We start from the raw sequence: 25,155 nt of genomic DNA on the forward strand, positions 1-25,155 counted from the left end.
CTGTACCGTAATACCCTGTATATAGCCTCCACATTGACTCTGTACCGTAACAACCTGTATATAGCCTCCACATTGACTCTGTACCGTAATACCCTGTATATAGCCTCCACATTGACTCTGTACCGTAATACCCTGTATATAGCCTCCACATTGACTCTGTACCGTAACACCCTGTATATAGCCTCCACATTGACTCTGTACCGTAACAACCTGTATATAGCCTCCACATTGACTCTGTACCGTAATACCCTGTATATAGCCTCCACATTGACTCTGTACCGTAATACCCTGTATATAGCCTCCACATTGACTCTGTACCGTAATACCCTGTATATAGCCTCCACATTGACTCTGTACCGTAATACCCTGTATATAGCCTCCACATTGACTCTGTACCGTAATACCCTGTATATAGCCTCCACATTGACTCTGTACCGTAATACCCTGTATATAGTCTCCACATTGACTCTGTACCGTAACACCCTGTATATAGCCTCCACATTGACTCTGTACCGTAATACCCTGTATATAGCCTCCACATTGACTCTGTACCGTAACACCCTGTATATAGCCTCCACATTGACTCTGTACCGTAACACCCTGTATATAGCCTCCACATTGACTCTGTACCGTAATACCCTGTATATAGCCTCCACATTGACTCTGTACCGTAATACCCTGTATATAGCCTCCACATTGACTCTGTACCGTAACAACCTGTATATAGCCTCCACATTGACTCTGTACCGTAACAACCTGTATATAGCCTCCACATTGACTCTGTACCGGTACCCCCTGTATATAGCCTCCACATTGACTCTGTACCGTAACAACCTGTATATAGCCTCCACATTGACTCTGTACCGTAACACCCTGTATATAGCCTCCACATTGACTCTGTACCGTAATACCCTGTATATAGCCTCCACATTGACTCTGTACCGTAATACCCTGTATATAGCCTCCACATTGACTCTGTACCGTAATACCCTGTATATAGCCTCCACATTGACTCTGTACCGTAATACCCTGTATATAGCCTCCACATTGACTCTGTACCGTAATACCCTGTATATAGCCTCCACATTGACTCTGTACCGTAATACCCTGTATATAGCCTCCACATTGACTCTGTACCGTAATACCCTGTATATAGTCTCCACATTGACTCTGTACCGTAATACCCTGTATATAGCCTCCACATTGACTCTGTACCGTAATACCCTGTATATAGCCTCCACATTGACTCTGTACCGTAATACCCTGTATATAGTCTCCACATTGACTCTGTACCGTAATACCCTGTATATAGCCTCTACTGTAATTATTTTGTTGCTTTTTTATTTTTTTACTTCAATTTATTTTATACAGTTTAGTTTACTTTCTTAACCAACAATGCAATTAAGAGCTTTTAAGTCAGCATTTCACTGTAAGGTCTACACCTGTTGTATTCAGCATTTCACTGTAAGGTCTACACCTGTTGTATTCAGCATTTCACTGTAAGGTCTACAATTGTTGTATTCAGCATTTCACTGTAAGGTGTTGTAGTCGGTGCACATTACTGTAAGGTCTACACCTGTTGTTTCATTGTGTGAGTGTACTTCCTGTCTGACCTTTGACTCTGTCTGTGACCTGATTGTTGTCAGGGGCCTGCAGAAAGAGGAGCCGGTGCTGTTGACTCATGGGGACAGTGTGGACAAGGTGGCCGATGGCTTCAAGGTGGTGGCCCAGTCAGGGAGCATCATTGCAGGTATGCATTCTGGCAAAGGGCCTGGAGGAAAATGTATATTTAGACTAATTTAGTCTACCACCATACGTCCCTAATTTCAGTCAATTCCACAATATGATCATGAAGATCTTTGGCCCTCAATGCTCTTCTTTCCTCCCCACCTCTTCTTCTCCCTTGTCTTTGACCGTTCCGAACCTTTCCACTGCCCCCCCCACTCCGTTTGTTCTCTGACAGGTATTGCCAACGAGCAGAAGAAACTGTACGGGACCCAGTTTCACCCGGAAGTGGACCTGACAGAGCGGGGCACAGAGATATTACGTAACTTCCTGTTTGAAATCGCCGGCTGCACTTCCAACTTCACCGTCCAGAACCGCCAGCAGTCCTGCATCACAGAGATCCAGGAGAAAGTTGGCAAGTCCAAAGTACTGGTGAGGAATCTGCAGTACCGTTAGATGCAGTATGTGTAGGTACAGTATGTGTGCCATAGTATAGAACAAATCTAATGTTATTGGTCACATACACATGGTTAGCAGATGTTAATGGTCACATACACATGGTTAGCAGATGTTATTGGTCACATACACATGGTTAGCAGATGTTAATGGTCACATACACATGGTTAGCAGATGTTAATGCGAGTGTAGCGAAATGCTTGTGCTTCTAGTTCCGACAACGCAGTAGTAACCAACAAGTAATCTAAGCTAACAATTCCAAAACTACTACCTTATACACACAAGTGTAAAGGGATAAAGAATATGTACATAAAGATATGAATGAGTGATGGTACAGAGCGGCATAGGCAAGATACAGTAGATGGTATTGAGTACAGTATATACATATGAGATGAGTATGTAAACAAAGTGGCATAGTTAAAGTGGCTAGTGATACATAGAGACCCTGGGAGGGGGAGGGCGTAGTACGTTCATCTGAGCTATGAAACACTAAACTAGACGGCGATATTGAACTGTGTTCTCTGTTGAAACAATGTGATCTACTCTCTGCTCCCAGAAAGTGGGTTGTCCCTCCAGAGAGAAGATGATAATGGAAGGGGGAGAGAAACAGGGACACTCTTGTGTGTTGAAGTCATTCTAGTTCTGTTGATTGACATGTCTGGTCCAAATGTTGTCCCCAGGTTCTGCTGAGTGGAGGGGTGGACTCCACCGTGTGCACGGCCCTGCTGAACAAAGCTCTGAACAAGGAGCAGGTGATCGCGGTGCACATCGACAATGGCTTCATGAGGAAACGAGAGAGTCAGAGCGTTGAGGAGGCCCTCACCAAACTGGGCATCAACCTCAAAGGTGAGAGGTCAATCCAAACTGGGCATCAACCTCAAAGGTGAGAGGTCAAGTTAGGCTTCAACCTCAAAGGTGAGAGGTCAAGCCAAGCTGGTGTCCTACACATGTCCCGAATGGACTCAAATGTAGCATTGTGGAATGTAGTGTGTGTATATATAGATATAGATATAGATATATAGATATAGATATATATATATAGTGTGATTTTTATATATATATATATATATCATAAAAGAATATAGAGATTTCAAGTGTTATATTAGTGGCTATGTGTTGTAACGATGTGCAAGTAGTTGAAGCAAAGGTAAAATACATTTTCAGAGTGAATATAAGTTGGATTTACAATGCTGGTGTTCCATTGGTTGCCCTTTTGTCATGGCAACGGGCCACACGTCTTACTGCTGTGACGGCACACTGTTGTATTTCGCCTAACAGATATGGGAGTTTAACAACGTTTGATTTGGTTTCAAATTCTTTGTGTGTCTGTGTGATCTCCCTCTCTAGTGGTGAACGCAGCACACACTTTCTATAACGGTACGACAACCCTGCCCATCTCCGACGAAGACCGGACGCCACGGAAACGCATCAGCAAGACCCTCAACATGACCACCAACCCTGAGGAGAAGAGGAAGATCATCGGAGACACCTTCGTCAAGGTACTGCCTGTCTATCTGTTGAAGATGACGAAGGTTAGAGGATTCTAATATGCAGCAACAATGGATCAGCTATGGTAGTTATAGCAACGGTGCTGGTAATTAGAAACTGCGCTGGTCCCATGAATCGGTTTATTTTCAAACAACTTCCACATGAATCATAACGTGTCCTAACCTTTATCTTCAACCTAGTCTGTTGTCTGTATATGTCTGTTATCTGTCTGTCTGTTTGTCCCTCAAGACTATTGAATGGACTTCGTTTGTGTGTGATTGGCGTCTGTAGGTGGCCAATGAGGTGATAGGGGAGATGAACCTGAAGCCGGAGGAGGTGTTCCTAGCCCAGGGCACCCTGAGGCCAGATCTCATAGAGAGTGCTTCTCACCTCGCCAGCGGCAAGGCAGAGGTCATCAAAACACACCACAACGACACAGAGCTCATCCGCAAGCTCAGAGACGAGGTACACACACACACACACACACACACACACACACACACACACACACACACACACACACACTCACTGAAACAAACTTCCAACACAATTTTGTTGGAGCACCTCTGGCTCTTCTGTTTGGCCCAGAGGTGTCCCAAGTCGAACTGGTTGAGTCAAGTTCAAGTCTATAAACAAGTCGAGTCCCAAGTCGAACTGGTTGAGTCAAGTTCAAGTCTATAAGCAAGTCGAGTCCCAAGTCGAACTGGTTGAGTCAAGTTCAAGTCTATAAGCAAGTCGAGTCTCAAATAAAAAAGAAACCCATCGAAACAGGCAATGACTTTTTCCAACCTCCAAATCTTTGTATATTTATTAAGGCTACCAGACAGCCATTTTCATTATTCTGTCTACAACACATGATTTATGTAATAATACATTTTAACAACACATTTCAAATGTTTCACAAACGATGTTGACATACCAAAAGACCAGTATGTCTATGCTAGTAATTGTTTCTTAATGCCTCATTGCTGGTGAGCTTGCAAAGTAAATAGTTCATATTCGTGATTACCAATTGTTATTGTTTTGGAGCTGCGTGTTTTATTTATTATGGCAATCCTCTCTCCCTAAAAAATGTGACTTTCGTGCTTCACCCGATCCTATATCTGTTCAGCAATCTGTACACTTGCTCAGTGGTGTGCAGACTTTAGTCCCACAACCCTTAAAAATGAGTGGTTCGAAGCTTGCGACCATGTCACATTGTCCCTCCTCTGAAGTCCACAGTAGACAGGATCATACGGCCTTGTACGCAAGCGGAGGAAAAGCCTGATCTGTCTAGGCTTTTTCTACCTCACAAATATGGTCATTAATTGGCCAGAATGTTACCTCTTCATCCTTATACGTATTGAAGGTGGTATGATGTCACAGCGATCTTTAGACCTACAGCCAGTAGCGCCTATTGAGGTCTAGAACTATAACCCACCCAAACTAGACCTAACTGAAACATGAACATGATCACCTGCTAGCCTGCTGCTAGCCTGCTGCTAGCCTGCTGCTAGCCTGTTGCTAGCCTGTTGTTAGCCTGTTGTTAGCCTGCTGCTAGCCTGCTGCTAGCCTGCTGCTAGCCTGTTGTTAGCCTGTTGTTAGCCTGCTGCTAGCCTGCTGCTAGCCTGTTGTTAGCCTGTGGTTAGCCTGTTGTTAGCCTGCTGCTAGCCTGCTGCTAGCCTGCTGTTAGCCTGTTGTTAGCCTGCTGCTAGCCTGCTGCTAGCCTGCTGCTAGCCTGCTGCTAGCCTGCTTCTAGCCTGTTGCTAGCCTGCTGCTAGCCTGCTGCTAGCCTGTTGTTGTGGCAAAGATGTGTCTGTAGGAGATTGCTAAACATGGCTTTATATGGATTATATATATATATATATATATGCTATTGTTTTTTTGCCAGTTAAAACCTGTTAAATAACCTGCCTTTGTGAGACAAATGCTGATGATTGGTCAAGATGTGCCACTTTCTGGTTCTGAAGCACAGATGAGATGTTTTTGAAACATTTGGTGCTGATGTTAGTCACCAGATCTAATAAGCAAAGGTATAAATATAAATGGTATAAATAAGTAGCCTATTAAAATATGCAGTTTCACACTTCTCCCCCCAGACCTCACTGTGCTAGCTCACCTGACCTGTGTTGATTGACAGTTTGCTTGGTCGGGTGTGCGTTTCACTAGGCAATCAGTTTATTTTTTTCTTTTGAGTGCGATTCTGTCTCTGGCAGCGTGGAGAGAAATCCACGGATGCTCGGTGACAACAAAATGAGTGACATTACGTTCCAAAACCTGGCCAGATAATTAAGTAATGAGTCTCGAAGTCGAGTCAGACGTTATTTCTTATTTTTAAGTCTAGTCTCAAGTCATGAATTTTGTGACTCGAGTCCTCAGGTCTGAGCTGTCTCCTCTCTCACTCCCTCCAGGGAAAAGTCATTGAGCCGCTGAAGGACTTCCATAAGGATGAGGTTCGGGCACTGGGCAGAGAACTGGGACTGCCAGAGGACATTGTCTGTCGACACCCTTTCCCTGGTCAGTACACACAGGACAGAACCTTATATAGTCATGGACCATTAAGAACCAACACAGAATAGAATGTTATATATAGTAATGGAACATTTAGAACCAACACAGAATAGAATGTTATATAGTCATGGAACATTTAGAACCAACACAGAATAGAATGTTATATATAGTCATGGAACATTTAGAACCAACACAGAATAGAATGTTATATATAGTCATGGAACATTTAGAACCAACATGGAGAATGTGATGTTAACCTCATCCTCTCCTGTAGGTCCTGGCCTGGCCATCAGAGTGATCTGTAATGTTAACCTCATCCTCTCCTGTAGGTCCTGGCCTGGCCATCAGAGTCATCTGTGATGTTAACCTCATCCTCTCCTGTAGGTCCTGGCCTGGCCATCAGAGTGATCTGTGATGTTAACCTCATCCTCTCCTGTAGGTCCTGGCCTGGCCATCAGAGTGATCTGTGCAGACGAGCCCTACATCTGTAAGGACTTTGCTGAGACCAACAACATCCTCAAGATCATCACAGACTTCTCCGCCATGGTCAAAAAGGTCAGAGAGCAGAGCGTCACTAGTCTATGACAGGAACATGATGGTAATAACAGAGTTTGTCTCAATTCCATTTCAATTTGAACCAACTTAATTGGACATACAATGCCGTTCTGTACCATCACTCATTCATATATTTTATGTACATATTCTTTATCCCTTTACACTTGTGTGTATAAGGTAGTAGTTTTGGAATTGTTAGTTTAGATTACTCGTTGGTTATTACTGCACAAGCACAAGCATTTCGCTACACTCGCATTAACATCTGCTAACCATGTGTATGTGACTATTAACATCTGCTAACCATGTGACTATTAACATCTGCTAACCATGTGTATGTGACTATTAACATCTGCTAACCATGTGTATGTGACTATTAACATCTGCTAACCATGTGACTATTAACATCTGCTAACCATGTGTATGTGACTATTAACATCTGCTAACCATGTGTATGTGACCAATAACATCTACTAACCATGTGTATGTGACTATTAACATCTGCTAACCATGTGTATGTGACTATTAACATCTGCTAACCATGTGTATGTGACTATTAACATCTGCTAACCATGTGTATGTGACCATTAACATCTGCTAACCATGTGTATGTGACCATTAACATCTGCTAACCATGTGTATGTGACTATTAACATCTGCTAACCATGTGTATGTGACTATTAACATCTGCTAACCATGTGTATGTGACTATTAACATCTGCTAACCATGTGTATGTGACCATTAACATCTACTAACCATGTGTATGTGACTATTAACATCTGCTAACCATGTGACTATTAACATCTGCTAACCATGTGTATGTGACCATTAACATCTGCTAACCATGTGTATGTGACCAATAAAATTGGATTTGAATTCTAGAATGGGGCTGTAGATGGAATTGACCCCAACTGACCTTCTTTATGCAACAACATGCTGATAACTTACTCTAGTAATGTCAGACTAGCTAATAATAATAATAATCATAACTTACTCTGCCCCTCCAGCCCCACACGTTGCTGCAGAGAGTGAAGTCGTGTATATCAGACGAGGAGGAGGAGAAACTCCTGCAGATCACAAGTCTACATTCACTCAATGCCTTCCTGCTGCCAATCAAGACCGTGGGAGTCCAGGTAACACACTTTATACAGTGTTCTCTCACACTCAGCACTGCTCGGCCACGAGGCTGCTCTGTCTGTCTGTCTGAATGTGACCTCTGACCTCTGTAAATGTACGGGAAAATTGATCCCACTATCCTGGTGTTGCAAGAGCCATGCTCTTATCAAGTGAGTGATGGAGAACCACTGGTCACCTGAAGTAAGGTGACCACATAATGGTCACCTTACTTCCGGCGCCGACAGAGATGGCCGCCTCGCTTCGCGTTCCTAGGAAACTATGCAGTTTTTTTTGTTTTTTTACGTGTTATTTCTTACATTAGTACCCCAGGTCATCTTAGGTTTCATTACATACAGCCGAGAAGAACTACTGAATATAAGATCAGCGTCAACTCACCATCAGTACGACCAAGAATATGTTTTTCGCGATGCGGATCCTGTGTTCAGCCTTACAACCAGTGTAACGGAGTGGATTACATGCAGCGACCCAAAAAAACTACTCAGAAAAAGAGGGAAACGAAGCGATCTTCTGGTCAGACTCCGGAGACGGGCACATCGTGCACCACTCCCTAGCATTCTTCTTGCCAATGTCCAGTCTCTTGACAACAAGGTTGATGAAATCCGAGCAAGGGTAGCATTCCAGAGGGACATCAGAGACTGTAACGTTCTCTGCTTCACGGAAACATGGCTAACTGGAGAGACGCAATCCGAAGCGGTGGAGCCAGCGGGTTTCTCCACGCATCGCGCCGACAGAAACGAACATCTTTCTGGTAAGAAGAGGGGCGGGGGCGTATGCCTTATGGCCAACGTGACATGGTGTGATGAAAGAAACATACAGGAACTCAAATCCTTCTGTTCACCTGATTTAGAATTCCTCACAATCAAATGTAGACCGCATTATCTACCAAGAGAATTCTCTTCGATTATAATCACAGCCGTATATATCCCCCCCCAAGCAGACACATCGATGGCTCTGAACAAACTTTATTTAACTCTGCAAACTGGAAACGATTTATCCGGAGGCTGCATTCATTGTAGCTGGGGATTTTAACAAGGCTAATCTGAAAACAAGACTCCCTAAATTTTATCAGCATATCGATTGCGCAACACAAGAGGCATGTGGCAGGGTCTACAGTCAATCACGGACTACAGGAAGAAACCCAGCCCAGTCACGGACCAGGATGTCTTGCTCCCAGGCAGACTAATTAACTTTTTTTGCCCGCTTTGAGGACAATACAGTGCCACTGACACGGCCTGCAACGAAAACATGCGGTCTCTCCTTCACTGCAGCCGAAGTGAGTAAGACATTTAGACGTGTTAACCCTCGCAAGGCTGCAGGCCCAGACGGCATCCCCAGCCGCGCCCTCAGAGCATGCGCAGACCAGCTGGCCGGTGTGTTTACGGACATATTCAATCAATCCCTATACCAGTCTGCTGTTCCCACATGCTTCAAGAGGACCACCATTGTTCCTGTTCCCAAGAAAGCTAAGGTAACTGAGCTAAACGACTACCGCCCCGTAGCACTCACATCCGTCATCATGAAGTGCTTTGAGAGACTAGTCAAGGACCATATCACCTCCACCCTACCAGACACCCTTGACCCACTCCAATTTGCTTACCGCCCAAATAGGTCCACAGACGATGCAATCTCAACCACACTGCCCTAACCCATCTGGACAAGAGGAATACCTATGTGAGAATGCTGTTCATCGACTACAGCTCGGCATTCAACACCATAGTACCCTCCAAGCTCGTCAACTGGGTACTGGACTTCCTGACGGGCCGCCCCCAGGTGGTGAGGTTAGGCAACAACATCTCCTCCCCGCTGATCCTCAACACTGGGGCCCCACAAGGGTGCGTTCTGAGCCCTCTCCTGTACTCCCTGTTCACCCACAACTGCGTGGCCATGCACGCCTCCAACTCAATCATCAAGTTTGCGGACGACACAACAGTGGTAGGCTTGATTACCAATAACGACGAGACGGCCTACAGGGAGGAGGTGAGGGCCCTCGGAGTGTGGTGTCAGGAAAATAACCTCACACTCAACGTCAACAAAACTAAGGAGATGATTGTGGACTTCAGGAAACAGCAGAGGGAACACCCCCCCCCCCCATCCACATCGATGGAACAGTAGTGGAGAGGGTAGCAAGTTTTAAGTTCCTCGGCATACACATCACAGACAAACTGAATTGGTCCACTCACACAGACAGCATCGTGAGGAAGGCGCAGCAGCGCCTCTTCAACCTCAGGAGGCTGAAGAAATTTGGCTTGTCACCAAAAGCACTCACAAACTTCTACAGATGCACAATCGAGAGCATCCTGGCGGGCTGTATCACCGCCTGGTATGGCAACTGCACCGCCCTCAACCGTAAGGCTCTCCAGAGGGTAGTGAGGTCTGCACAACGCATCACCGGGGGCAAACTACCTGCCCTCCAGGACACCTACACCACCCGATGCTACAGGAAGGCCATAAAGATCATCAAGGACATCACCCACCCGAGCCACTGCCTGTTCACCCCGCTGTCATCCAGAAGGCGAGGTCAGTACAGGTGCATCAAAGCTGGGACCGAGAGACTGAAAAACAGCTTCTATCTCAAGGCCATCAGACTGTTAAACAGCCACCACTAACATTGAGTGGCTACTGCCAACACACTGTCAATGATACTGACTCTACTCCAGCCACTTTAATCATGGGAATTGATGGGAAATGATGTAAATATATCACTAGCCACTTTAAACAATGCTACCTTATATAATGTTACTTACCCTACATTATTCATCTCATATGCATACGTAGATACTGTACTCTATATCATCGACTGCATCCTTATGTAATACATGTATCACTAGCCACTTTAACTACGCCACTTGGTTTACATACTCATCTCATATGTATATACTGTACTCGATATCATCTACTGTATCTTGCCTATGCTGCTCTGTACCATCACTCATTCATATATCCTTATGTACATATTCTTTATCCCCTTACACTGTGTATAAGACAGTAGTTTTTTTGGAATTGTTAGTTAGATTACTTGTTCGTTATTACTGCATTGTCGGAACTAGAAGCACAAGCATTTCGCTACACTCGCATTAACATCTGCTAACCATGTGTATGTGACAAATAAAATTAGATTTGATTTGAAGCCCCTCTTAATGGTCTGACTGCTCGTCTATAGTAGAGCAGGGATAGATGGCTTTATCTGATTCTTAGTGCTGAGTGATTTTGAGGTTGGTTCAGATTTGTAAAAAAAAACACAAAAAAACACTTTTTAATTTCGGTTTAGATTTTTTTTAACAATAGGTTAAAGGCATTGTGGGTGGAATGCTAAGAACACATAATAAAACAATTGATGGTAGTGCCCATTACTGCCACTAACCGTCATTTATTCACATTACTTTACTTAAATCAAATATATTTGGTTCTGTATATTACATATTTTGTTAATAGTATGATGATGACTTTATTATTTCATAAAAACCCCAGTGATGCTAGTGACTGCCTTTTGTAGCTTATCACTCTAAAGTCGTCCTGAGTGGCGCAGCAGTCTAAGGCACTGCATCTCAGTGCAAGAAGCATCACTAAAGTCCCTGGTTTGAATCCAGGCTGTATCACATCCGGCCGTGATTGGGAGTTCCAATAGGGCGGCGCACAATTGACCCAGCGTCATCCAGAGTGGGCCGTCATTGTAAATAAGAATTTGTTTTTAACTGTCTTGCCTAGTTAAATAAAATAAAAAAATTCACATTACTTTAATTTCGGTTGTGTGTGTAATTGTTGCTTCTGTCCGTCTTCTCGCCCTAACCTGGGCTCGAACCAGGGACCCTCTGAACACATCAACAACTGCCTCCCACGAAGCCTTTGTTACCTATCGCTCCACGAAAGCCTCTGCGCTTGCGTAGCTAGCGAAACAGCTTCAAGGTCTCAGAGCGAGTGAAGTCACCGATTTGAAACGCTACTAGTAGGCATCGCTAACTAGCGAGCCATTTCACACGGGTTACATTTATTTCAGTTGGCTGATTTCCTTCTGTCAACTGTAACTCAGTAAAGTTTTTGAAATTGTTGCGTTTTTATATTTTTTGTTCAGTATAAATATATTTTAAGTTACAAGCTTTGTTTTTTCCATGTATGTTTTGAGGTTGGACTAGCGTGTACGGCGCACTGATTGGTGTCACCTCATTAGTCAGTATGTGTTACACCTGCGCTGGTTGCCATCTCATTAGTGGGAAGGTGTTGGAACCTGTGCTGGCCCAGTTGCTATTTAAGAGTGTCTGGCCCAGTGCTCCAGTTGTCTTGATAGAGGGTTAACTAACACCTTTTAGTTGGCTCTACCTATTATGATTTGTAGACAAATAAGCCTTGATCTGATTTTCGTTTTGCTCCACGGTTGTGGTTTGCTTCCTGTCTTTATTAAGCTTGGTTAGGGTTTTTCTTTTGTTTTGTCTTTTTAGGTTCTATTTGTTGTTACTCGTCAACTTTCAGGGGAACCCCTCATGAGTGTCTTTCATAAACCCTCCTAAAACTCCACCTGTTTCGTTTTGGTTGTTGACTTTTAGTTCCCTCTTCTGTTTGAGCAACATTTAGGGTTTTCTTGCTGGGGAACGTAACACGTCACCAAATAATTGATTAAACCACACTGTTTTGCAATGAAGGTTTACAGTAGCCTCCACAGCACTCTGTAGTGTAGCACCATGGTGTAGCCGGAGGACAGCTAGCGTCCGTCCTCCTCTGGGTACATTGACTTCAATACAAAACCTAGGAGGCTCATGCTTCTCACCCCCTTCCATAGACTTACACAGCAATAATGACAACTTCTGGAGGACGTCCTCCAACCTGTCAGAGCTCTTTTAGCTTGAACTGACATGTTGTCCACCCAATCACAGGATCAGAAAATTGGGTGGGGGGGGGCGAAGAAACATTTTTAAATGGAAGCAAACGGAACAAAACGGGGATAAACATACTTGAATTTGTCCAATAGAAACTCTCGTTTGCATCTGTTGGACTAATGATTACACCCTAGATCAGCTAGATGCAGGCGAGGTGGGATTTAATGCCACCGTCTGTCACCTTGATTACTCACATATTTCTCTCTACCTGTGCACTTACGTTGTAACCTTTCATTCATAGGCTAGGTTGTAGCAACCTCCATGATGGGTATAGGTAAAATTAGAGTATCATGTAGTAGCCTAAACGTATCGATGTTACGTTGAACTGGGTGAAGGGAATATGAATGACAGTCATCCAATATGCTGTAATACCGCCAGTGTCGGGAACAAAGAGCTGCGGAAGTTTGTCGTCACGCAAGTGGTCAACAGCACCCTCTTTGACCCAATGGTCTTTATGTGTCTGTCTGCTCAATTACTTCACCTAGGCTCTGTGGTCAACAGCACCCGTTATGTGGGCTATATGTTGCTGTTTTCCCTGTTACATTACCCAGGCTCTGTGGTCAACAGCCCCCGTTATGTGGGCTATATGTTGCTGTTTTCCCCGTTACATTGCCCAGGCTCTGTGGTCAACAGCACCCGTTATGACACAGTGGACTACATGTCTCTGTTCTTCCATCTGTTTTTCTTTCGTGAATTCAGACGAGCTGTTTGTATTAAAGTTGAAATCCCAAGTGCCTACATCGTAGAACAGTACAAACCACAGTCTCATTCTTCTTTGTGTGCTCCTCTCTGGCAGTGTGGTGTAGCTAGGCCTAATGTTAGCCTGTGGTTTGGGTTCTGACGCCAGGACGGTTATTCCTTCACTGAGCAGCCATGTCAAGACTAGTTTTGACACTCCCTGTTATTCCTTCACTGAGCAGCCATCTCCCTCTCACTATAATACAAGGACACTGCTACTGTCAGGGCTGAGTATGTGAAACTCTCCCCTACTCACTGATACTGTGTCAGAGAACATTTTTTAGATCCTGTTTAGGGTTGGGGCAGGTTAATCTGATCCTAGATCTGTGGTTAGGGGCAATGTCTGTTTGGCCTCTCGGTGGTGTCAAATGGTATTCTGGACATTTTACTTAATTTCCTTCAGCCCCAGGTTGTGGGATCCACGCGGGGTTGTCGTGGCTACACAATGTTTTGTTTGTTTGACAAGTGCATGGATAATGGAATGATGACACAGCTGGCTCCGCCCATTCAGTAGTGCGTGTGTCTCCCACTCACTTCCTGCTAAAAGCCACAGAGGACTAAATTTACCCCGGAAAGAGTGAGTGTGTGTGTGTAACGGTGGGCAGGAGAGACACAGCAGTATAAACAGAAGGGCGTATTATTCTCTGGCGTTAGGCTGAGAGAAGAGGGGAATAACAGGCCTCCGATTCCCCCAGAGTTGGTTTCTGTGTCGAAGTGTGAAGGATTCAATAGATCACTTCTGATGAATCATCCCAGTAATGAGGGGTTGGTCAATAGAGAACCTCTGTAGCATACAGAACTGGCCCTAGCTGATGCTCTAGTGTGTGGGGTGACTGTCGGTACTATAGCTGTGTGTGTGGGGGTGACTATAGCAGTGTGTGGGGTGACTGTCGGTACTGCAGCCGGTACTATAGCTGTGTGTAGGGTGACTGTCGGTACTGTAGCCGTGTGTGTGTGTGTGTGTGTGTGTGTGTAGGGTGACTCTCGGTACTATAGTCGTGTGTGTGTAGGGTGACTCTCGGTACTATAGTCGTGTGTGTGTAGGGTGACTGTCGGTACTATAGTTGTGTGTGTAGGGTGACTGTCGGTGCTATAGCCGTGTGTGTGTGTGTGTAGGGTGACTGTCGGTACTATAGTTGTGTGTGTAGGTTGACTGTCGGTACTATAGCCGTGTGTGTAAGGTGACTGGTACTATAGCCGGGTGGGTAAAGGTGACTATTGGTACTATAGCTGTGTGTAGGGTGACTGTCGGTCCTATAGCTATGTGTGTGTGTGGGGTCACCAGTAAAGAGGCTCCTAACCTGTTCTCTCTCTGTGTCTGTGTGTAGGGTGACTGTCGGTCCTATAGCTATGTGTGTGGGGTCACCAGTAAAGAGGCTCCTAACCTGTTCTCTCTCTGTGTCTGTGTGTAGGGTGACTGTCGGTCCTATAGCTTTGTGTGTGGGGTCACCAGTAAAGAGGCTCCTAACCTGTTCTCTCTCTGTGTCTGTGTGTAGGGTGACTGTCGGTCCTATAGCTATGTGTGTGGGGTCACTAGTAAAGAGGCTCCACACTGGGAATCCCTCATGTTCCTGGCCAGACTCATCCCTCGCATGTGCCACACCATCAACAGGTAACACACACAGTACATGTTAGTAGATGAAGTAGAACCAGTTACTGCTAGCAGGATGCCACATGGACCGTCCTTCCTCTCTCCCGCCTCCCTCCAGAGTTGTGTATGTATTTGGGTCCCACGTGAAGGAGCCCCCTACAGACGTCACCCCCACCTTCCTGACCACGGGCGTTCTTAGCACACTCAGACAGGCGGACTTCGTGGCCCACTCCATCCTCAGAGAGTCTGGTAAGTGGTTTCCTGCTTCAGGAGGGGGGGGGGGGATCAGAATGCCAGGTAGAAATTCCTTGGATTCAGTGTAGAGCGGGGAATATAGTATAGAAATAGAATGTATAGATCTCTAATGGTGTGTACGGTTATTCCAATATCCAAGCGGGCGTTAGTATTCAAATTCTTGTGAGAGATGCTAACAAAATGAGAGGCCTATTTTTAACACACATGCTTTTTCTTTCAAATGTAAAATATCCATGTAACATTACTGTTTATTTGACCTTTATTTAACCAGGCAAGTCAGTTAAGAACAAATTCTTATTTTCAATGACGGCCTAGGAACAGTGGGTTAACTGCCTGTTCAGGGGCAGAACGACAGATTTGTACCTTGTCAGCTCGGGGGTTTGAACTTGCAACCTTCCGGTTACTAGTCCAACGCTCTAACCACTAGGCTACCCTGCCGCCCGGCTTGGGGAGAAAGCACAGTATGTGGCATCAATTAGCCTAGCTATCTTCTCTACTCTACTCCAGTCAAGACACACACTGTTACTTGGGGTGATAAATAACATTGTGGCTGCTACAAGTTAGCTAGTGTTGCGTTGGCGTCTCCCTCCGTCTGCATGATCCCATCACAGCAGTTGCATGGCCAGAGTCTCTCCCTCGCACAGCAGTGCTAAGGTTAAAAAAAGACATGTATATCAGATATCCAACAACAAATTAATGATACTATTTCAATAGTGAAATGATTTCAAACCCCCAACCCTATAGAAAACACAGTTATTTTGTGACCTGTTCGATGCTCACCCTGTCTGCTGTGGTAACTCAGTGCCCTCCTTCTCCCAGGTTACTCTGGGAAGATCAGTCAGATGCCTGTGATCCTGACCCCTCTGTACCCTCTTTCTCCCAGGTTACTCTGGGAAGATCAGTCAGATGCCTGTGATCCTAACCCCTCTGTACCCTCTTTCTCCCAGGTTACTCTGGGAAGATCAGTCAGATGCCGGTCATCCTGACCCCGCTGCACTTCGACCGCGATTCCTCACAGAGGCAGCCGTCCTGTCGGCGCTCTGTGGTCGTCAGAACTTTCATCACCAGCGACTTCATGACCGGGATACCTGCCACGCCAGGAAAACACATCCCTGAGGAGGTACTGAGGCTCGCCACCCGATGGGGATCAGACAGACAGACATAGTTCTATTGCTCTCAGTCCAGATGTTTAAACCAGTCTCCGGTTTTGAACCCTTGTCTCTTCTTCTCTTGTATTATCTGTCATGTCTCCCCCAGGTGGTGCTGAAGATGGTGAATGAGATCAAGAAGATCCCTGGCATCTCCCGGGTGATGTTCGACCTGACCTCCAAACCTCCCGGTACCACAGAGTGGGAGTAGAGCTCATGGAGAGAGAGAAGGGAGGTGTGGTGAGCTCCTCCTCCTCCTTTCTTTCCCTCTCCTAACACCCCCCCCCCCCCCTCCCAATCTCACCCCTCCTCTCCTTTCTTTCCCTCTCCTAACACCTACACACTCCCCTGGCCTGCCCCCCCAACCCCACCCCTCCTTTCTTTCCCTTTCCTAACACCCCCCCTCCTCCCAATCTCACCCCTCCTTTCTTTCCCTCTCCTAACACCTCCACACTCCCCTGGCCTGCCCCCCCAACCTCACCCCCCCCCGTAGAACATTCCCGTGGAAAGCAGGCAGTACTGTGATCAGCGCACACTTGAAGCTGCCACTCTGCCCCCTCCCCTCCCCCTTCATTTTTTGGGGAGAGGTGGTTGAATAGATATGATGACTATTCACCCCTCTTTTTGGATCCGTTTCTTCGTGCGTGACAATACATTTTTCATTTTTTTTTGGTGTAAGTGCCGCTTCCTGTTTGGAAACCGCCAGTTGAGGTCAAGAGTTAAGGAGTTCAGGAAGTGGATTGTGTACACGGTATGCCTCAGATTACAGCGTGAGACCAACAACTGAAGAAAGCAAAAACGACATACTTGTATGACATAACGGAGAAGGAAGAGCAGCAACTAGCCAGTGGTTTAAAAAGTCATCCATCATTTTTTGTTTGTTTGTTTTTGTTGCCTTTTTTGTTACACTCCTGATGTTTGTTTTTGTCCCAAAAGGATTTTTACTCATCCATTTACCTTTCAACTGTATACTGTACAAAGAGACAGGGGTTGCCTGCCCAAAGTCATTCAGCAGAGAAACTGTGACCAATTAGTATATATATTTTTTTTACTTTACTTTTCATTTTGCCAAATGTAGACGAGCCGTGGTGAAATTAGATCTGGGTTATTATCTCTTGTTAACGATCCACTTAAATCAAAATGGTGATGGTTAAGCTACCCGACCGGCGGTCAACAGAAAATATTAGTTTATTATCACAGATATGTGACAGACACTGTGTGGGAAATCCCCAAAATGACGAGTTGTCCTTTTTTTTTGTGTGCCTGTTTCTTTGTGTGCCTGTTTCTTTGGGTGCCTGTTTCTTTGGGTGCCTGTTTCTTTGGGTGCCTGTTTCTTTGGGTGCCTGTTTCTTTGGGTGCCTGTTTCTTTGGGTGCCTGTTTCTTTGGGTGCCTGTTTCTTTGGGTGCCTGTTTCTTCGGGTGCCTGTTCTTTGGGTGCCTGTTTCTTTGGGTGCCTGTTTCTTTGGGTGCCTGTTTCTTTGGGTGCCTGTTTCTTTGGGTGCCTGTTTCTTTGGGTGCCTGTTTCTTTGGGTGCCTGTTTCTTTGGGTGCCTGTTTCTTTGGGTGCCTGTTTCTTTGGGTGCCTGTTTCTTTGGGTGCCTGTTTTCTTCGGGTGCCTGTTTCTTTGGGTGCCTGTTTCTTTGGGTGCCTGTTTCTTTGGGTGCCTGTTTCTTTGGGTGCCTGTTTCTTTGGGTGCCTGTTTCTTTGGGTGCCTGTTTCTTTGGGTGCCTGTTTCTTTGGGTGCCTGTTTCTTTGGGTGCCTGTTTCTTTGGGTGCCTGTTTCTTTGGGTGCCTGTTTCTTTGGGTGCCTGTTTCTTTGGGTGCCTGTTTCTTTGGGTGCCTGTTTCTTCGGGTGCCTGTTTCTTCGGGTGCCTGTTTCTTTGTTCCTCCTTTGTTTTTGTTATGTTTTTCAGAGAAACAAGAGGACTGACAATGAATTGAGATGTTCGTATTGTCTAATTGATGTGTGAATGTCATCTTTGTTGTTATCACCTCCTACAGGTGTGTAGGAGCAACGTTTGCACATTTATCTTTTTACCCATAAAGCCATGGTGCTTTCCTGACGCGAAGGGAATGTACTTCCTGTTGACGGATTTTTAAAACCCCCAATCACGGAGCATCCCCCCCCTTTTTTTTATAGTGTCAAAGGTCAAATTGAAGACCGGCAGCGGTCGTCTTGAACGTTTTAACTACCAGAGGAGTCCCCAAATAGGCATTCCCAGTAACCTGGTTCTGCGAATGCTTTCAACATTCATTTAATGAGATGGTCCTCAGCTAGTCCAAGGACTCAGCGTTTTACTGGGCCTGAAACGAGTCGTCTTAAGGACCCCTGTCTGCCCCATGTCCAGCCTGTAGGTCATGTTTTACTGTGTGATAATACTGATTTTACATGCCTCTGTGTTTGACTTTGTACCCCTCACCTTAGATATTATTTAGTTATAACAGCAAAATACACAATGCAAAATGAATCTGTTCCTGAAACTGTCTTATTTGCAACTTGTTCTTAATGTCTCTCCTTCTGTGTTGTCTTTTTCTTGTGGTATTTTATGATACACATGTTTACTTGTGGTATTATATGATATACATGTTTACTTGTGGTATTATATGATATACATGTTTACTTGTGGTATTTTATGATACACATGTTTACTTGGAAAACAAAAAAAACGGCTTTAAAATTTATGGGTTTCATTTTATAGTTGGATTTTACTGCAATATTGAAGTTATGCAATTCTGTCAGATAATTTTGTTTTTAAAATGATCGATGCTCATTTTTCCTCAGTAACGTGCCTCACAATAAGCCGTCGCATGCAGTTTCACGATGACATTTGTATAATGAGAAACCAAGCTTTAATAAATAAGTCCATGTTGAATCTGTATTCTCACACTCTTGGCCAACTATTGAAAGATGTCTAGATTTATTTTCACAACCAACAGATGTTTTAATGTTTGTATTTCGCAATACTTTTCTAGTAGTCTGTTTGTAGCAGAATACTATATATATACATATATACAGTGCCTTGCGAAAGTATTCGGCCCCCTTGAACTTTGCGACCTTTTGCCACATTTCAGGCTTCAAACATAAAGATATAAAACTGTATTTTTTTGTGAAGAATCAACAACAAGTGGGACACAATCATGAAGTGGAACGACATTTATTGGATATTTCAAACTTTTTTTAACAAATCAAAAACTGAAAAATTGGGCGTGCAAAATTATTCAGCCCCTTTACTTTCAGTGCAGCAAACTCTCTCCAGATGTTCAGTGAGGATCTCTGAATGATCCAATGTTGACCTAAATGACTAATGATGATAAATACAATCCACCTGTGTGTAATCAAGTCTCCGTATAAATGCACCTGCACTGTGGTAGGTCCTCGAGAATGGGCGTCTCTTATTAGGTTTGAGACGGGAACGTGACTAATTGATGTCTGGCATTGAACTTCCCGTCGCGAGGGACTGTGGAATCTTTGCACGTGCCTCTGGGTCGGGAAGGTCGTGAGAGTACAAGTTCTACTGGCTCGTCTGTCTACATCCTTAGACTTATGAGGTAGTTAGGGCAGTAGCCAAGTTGTCATCAAGGCAAAAGGTTGGCTACTTTGAAGAATCTCAAATAATATAAAATATATTTTTTTGATTTAACACTTTTTTTTAGTTGGTTAATACAAGATTGTGTTATTTCATAGTTTTAATGTCTTCACTATTATTCTCCATTGCAGAAAATAGTACACCGTAATAATAAAGAAAGCCCCTTGAATGAGCAGGTGTGTCAACTTTTGACTGGTGCTGTACATACACACAGTGTACAGTGCATTCGGAAGCTATTCAGACCCCTTCACTTGAAGGTCCCCAAGAACACAGTGGCCTCCATCATTCTTACATGGAAGAAGTTTGGAACCACTATGAGTCTTCCTAGAGCTGGTCGCCCGGCCAAACTGAGCAATCGGGGGGGTGGGGGGGGTCTGAGTACTTTCCTGAATTCACTGTATTATTTCAGAGCGTGTCACTAGGTGTACGCAAGACCATCAGCAAATAGTTAAACTGGGATATGACTGTAGTTAACTAGGGTAATTATTTTCCTTTCTATGGTAGCAAGATCTTATCTATATATTTTTTCCAAATTTTCTATGAAAATGTATTGTAGTGAGAATTTATTTTGGGATATGTATACCGAGTATATCCACATCCCCGTCAGATAATTTCATTGGTAAACTAGACAGCAATATAAAAGTAGTATTTAAAAAAAATAAATCGGTATTACACATAATTTGGTTGTAACCCAGAGAGGTTAGAACAGGTAAGGTACACATAATTTGATCTGTTAGAACAGGTATCTAGATCCTCTGAGGCTGTGGAGGGATTCTAATTGTGGATTTAAAAGAAAACATTAATCATCAACGACACCTTTTGTTTTTAAGCCCTGGGTTTCTAATCCCTTGATATTATTGTTGGATCTGATTTTTAACAGCTAACATTTCAATGGAAATAATAAATAGATATGCCGATAGCGGACAACCTTGTTTTACTCCTCTTGACAGTTTAAATACTTTCTGAGATGTAGTAGCCATTGACTATTTTACACCTGGGGTTACTATACATAACTTTAACCCATCGTTTTAATAGATTCTCCAAAATGTAAAAATCCAGTCGTAGGTCATCAAAAGCCTTTTCAAAGTCGGCTATGAATACCAGGCCTGGTTTCCCAGACTTTTCATAGTGTTCTATTGTTTCCAGTACTTGTCTTAAATTATGGCCAATGTATCGTCCTAATAATGCTAATAATGAGGTTTGTTATACCTCCACTGGTATACCATCCAGCCCTGGAGTTTGGTATCCTTCCACTGGTATGTCATCCAGCCCTGGAGTTTGGTATCCTTCCACTGGTAGGCCGTCCAGCCCTGGAGTTTGGTATCCTTCCACTGGTAGGCCGTCCAGCCCTGGAGTTTGGTATCCTTCCACTGGTAGGCCGTCCAGCCCTGGAGTTTGGTATCCTTCCACTGGTATACCATCCAGCCCTGGAGTTTGGTATACTGCAAAAATCTGATTCTACTGTTTGCATCAGTTACCTGATGTGGAATAGAGTTCCATGTAGTCATGGCTCTATGTAGTACTGTGCACCTCCCATAGTCTGTTCTGGACTTGGGGACTGTGAAGAGACCTCTGGTGTCATGTCTTGAGGGGTATAAATGGATGTCTGAGTTGTGTGCTAGTAGTTTAAACAGACAGCTCGGTACATTCAGCTTGTCAACACTTCTTACAGAAACAAGTGGTGAAGAAGTAAATCTCTCTCCCAATTTGAGCCATGAGAGATTAGCCTGCATATCATTGTTAGTTCCCGGTGTACTGTTAAGGGCCAGCCGTGCTGCCTTGTTCTGAGCCAATTCTAATTTACTTAAGTCCCTCTATGACCACACGACTGAACAGTATTCGGGTGCGAAACAACTAGGGCCTGTAGGACCTGCTTTGTTGACAGAGAACAATGCTTTATTACGGACATATTTCTCCCCATTTTTAGCTATCGATATGGTTTGACCATGACAGTTTACAATCCAGGGTTACACCAAGCAGTTTAGTCACCTCAACTTGTTTATGGTCCAATAACACATTTCAAATCATCCATCTACCTTGTGAATCTGTTTTGGACAACTTTCACATTCAGATCAAAAATTATGAATTGATATCGTCAACCCTTTTGAGTTCCTTAGTCCATGGGAGAAGTATATTTGCCCCCCCCCAGTCCATTTTCCACAAAACGTCATATTAAATTGTTTGAGTTTCCTGTAAGCAAAATATATTATATTCCTTCTCTTTGAGGTAAATAATGTATTTTCTTATTATCTGCTAAACCATTACAATTATAACTGGCTAGACCCATTTCACCATTTACCATAAAGAGATACAAGTTTCAACTCTGTCATAATATGTTTGTAAACTTACCGTTAAAAACTACCGGAGTGTTTGAGTGTCCAAATAGCTGTACCATGATATTTACATTGCTGCTAAGAAAACCTCCAACAATTGTTCTCTACTATTCCACCTGTTAAGTTGGGATGTCATCCCAGTGACCGGCAGACCACCCCTGTCCCGCCTGGATCCCAGGGCCCCTGAGAGACCGGGACCCATCCTTGGAAAAGAGCACACCCACAGAACAGAAGTAGATCAACCATCAAAAGCATTTCCATCGCCCTCGCCTCGATTGTATTATATCGTTATTGAAATATATTGTGTATCTTAATTTGCACAATTAACAAATACTATTTGTAATAATGTAGGCAGATCATGAAAAGGATTGTTATCTATGACCAGGAATAACATTTACAAAAATTACAGTTTTGGCAAGCAATTTTTTAGCAAACAATGATTGTGATTCATCCTGTATTGTCACTAACATCATTTCCCCATAGCAACAGACGTGGGAGATACACACACACACACACACACACAACCTCTTTCCCCACAAACAACCACAAGCTCAGACGTTCAACAGTTGCTCCATCCCTGAGCCCAACTCGAGAAGACTTGATGTGTGAATGCAAATACAGTTGTAGCTGTTTGAGAAGGCATGCAACATTGACCAAGAATGGAAGATTTGATGCTGCTGCTCCAGTTTCAACTGTTCTGCCTGCGGCTATGGAACCCTGACCTGTTCACCGGACGTGCTTCCTGTCCCAGACCTATTATCTGACCATGCCTGTCATTTATGAACATTTGAACATCTTGACCATGTTCTGTTATAATCTCCACCCAGCACAGCCAGAAGAGGACTGGCCACCCCTCATAGCCTGGTTCCTCTTAAGGTTTCTTCCTAGGTTCTGGCCTTTCTAGGGAGTTTTTCCTAGCCACCGTGCTTCTACACCTGCATTGCTTGCTGTTTGGGGTTTTAGGCTGAGTTTCTGTACAGCACTTCAAGATATCAGCTGATGTACATAGGGCTATATAAATACATTTGATTTGATTAACCAATGTCAAGTCCTAGCTGATGGTTCTCAGATACACCCCCCTACCCGGAAACACACACATGCTGTTGTGTCCATTTCCCCAAGATTCTCTGTGCAGTCAGACCTTTTATTTTGTGCCACCAGGGCCACAATAATTTGCCCCCTCTCGACTAGGTACAAGGTCATCAAGGTTCTCATTAGCAGCTTGGACAAATTCCTTGTGTATTATGCTCACCCATCAGGGGGTTTTGGCTTGAGGCAGGCTCAGGCTCTTGAGGCAGGCTCAGAATCTTGAGGCAGGCTCAGGCTCTTGAGGCAGGCTCAGAATCTTGAGGCAGGCTCAGAATCTTGAGGCAGGCTCAGAATCTTGAGGCAGGCTCAGAATCTTGAGGCAGGCTCAGAATCTTGAGGCAGGCTCAGAATCTTGAGGGAGGCTCAGAATCTTGAGGCAGGCTCAGAATCTTGAGGCAGGCTCAGAATCTTGAGGCAGGCTCAGAATCTTGAGGCAGGCTCAGAATCTTGAGGGAGGCTCAGAATCTTGAGGCAGGCTCAGAATCTTGAGGCAGGCTCAGAATCTTGAGGCAGGCTCAGAATCTTGAGGTAGCGCTGCTGCTCTAGTAGATCTTTGACCGCATTTATCTTTCTGTTTTAGCTGCCTATTGGCCCATAAAAACAGATAAGGACTTATCCTTACTGAATCCGTCGCCTCAGGTGAGTGTCTAGGCTATAGCGTTGGGGACAGTTCCATCACGATAGGGCAATAAATAAACTATATTTGTAATTTATTTTAAAATATATAACCCATATCTGCATATCCAACTGCTTCTGTTCTGGCACAGTCCCTGCTCTTCAGAACCCAGGTTGGAGACTGTTTAAATGTTGCTTATTTATTTAGGACATTTTTAGGACATAAAAACATGTCCTGCCTATGTAAGTCTACTTCATTAAATATGTATTGTAATGGTATGCGTTTTATTACAATAAATTATACATTTGGGTTTCGGTAGGCTTAAAGTGTCAACTCGAGAAGCCACCTGTTTGTGCAAACTGAACACCGCCAGCGATACTGTCCCACCGGTGTCTCTCCACCGCGGGGGTTCAGGTGTTCCTCTCCCTGATGATTGAGGGACAAGTGTCGACAAGCTCAGACTCACTGCAGCGAGAGACCCAGAGGACGCTTCGGGAATAAACGATACACTATGCCGAGGTAATTACTGAGCATTAAGGCCAATGTCCCGTGAGCGCTCATCCGCATCTCCAGTGCAGATCACCACATGGTGCTGCCAATTAAATCAGAGCCCCGTGGCGCTTTGTGTTATGTCGTTAACATGAATACAGACAGACAATCACATGCCATTTCTAACTCATAATTACGCGTCCCACTTTACACAAGGTTATTAGCCTACACTTCTACTGTCATGTGTCCTTCATTTATAACTTTGTAATTTTGATTAGAAGGCCAAAAATGCAAAACCCTATAGGCTATTATAAAGTAATGCAAGCGACACAAAATATATTTTAACACTAAGGCGCATATAGCCTAGGCCTATAATCTGCTCAATTCTTAGTTATTATTTTTATTACACAAGTGAAATGTAATTATTTTCATTCATTTATTACATTCAATAATGTTCATAATCTATGAACCTCAACAGTCCTTTTTGCTTATCTCATGTCTCCATGAGGAGGCTGTTTTGTCAAATGATGATATGCAACACTGCCGATAATCATCTCCTGGGATTTGGCAGAGGCACCTGTTTGTACTGATGC

At 44.1% G+C, this 25,155-nt stretch overlaps 1 protein-coding gene across 1 annotated transcript in view; it reads left to right on the plus strand.

The window, feature by feature from the left end:
* Positions 1-19,325, plus strand: part of LOC109878825 (GMP synthase [glutamine-hydrolyzing]-like) — a 30,309-nt gene extending 10,984 nt beyond the window's left edge. The window contains exons 5-16 of the mRNA XM_031795430.1: positions 1,647-1,750; positions 1,964-2,157; positions 2,862-3,027; positions 3,529-3,680; positions 3,961-4,134; positions 6,060-6,165; positions 6,599-6,714; positions 7,720-7,845; positions 14,952-15,067; positions 15,165-15,295; positions 16,249-16,421; positions 16,559-19,325. Of these exons, the coding sequence (XP_031651290.1) occupies positions 1,647-1,750; positions 1,964-2,157; positions 2,862-3,027; positions 3,529-3,680; positions 3,961-4,134; positions 6,060-6,165; positions 6,599-6,714; positions 7,720-7,845; positions 14,952-15,067; positions 15,165-15,295; positions 16,249-16,421; positions 16,559-16,660 (1,660 nt within the window). The 3' untranslated portion in view covers positions 16,661-19,325. The remainder of the gene's footprint in view (positions 1-1,646; positions 1,751-1,963; positions 2,158-2,861; positions 3,028-3,528; positions 3,681-3,960; positions 4,135-6,059; positions 6,166-6,598; positions 6,715-7,719; positions 7,846-14,951; positions 15,068-15,164; positions 15,296-16,248; positions 16,422-16,558) is intronic.
* The last annotated feature ends 5,830 nt before the right edge of the window (positions 19,326-25,155 follow it).

Source organism: Oncorhynchus kisutch, linkage group LG18 (genome assembly GCF_002021735.2).
Source record: "Oncorhynchus kisutch isolate 150728-3 linkage group LG18, Okis_V2, whole genome shotgun sequence".
Classification (NCBI taxonomy): Eukaryota; Metazoa; Chordata; class Actinopteri; order Salmoniformes; family Salmonidae; genus Oncorhynchus; species Oncorhynchus kisutch.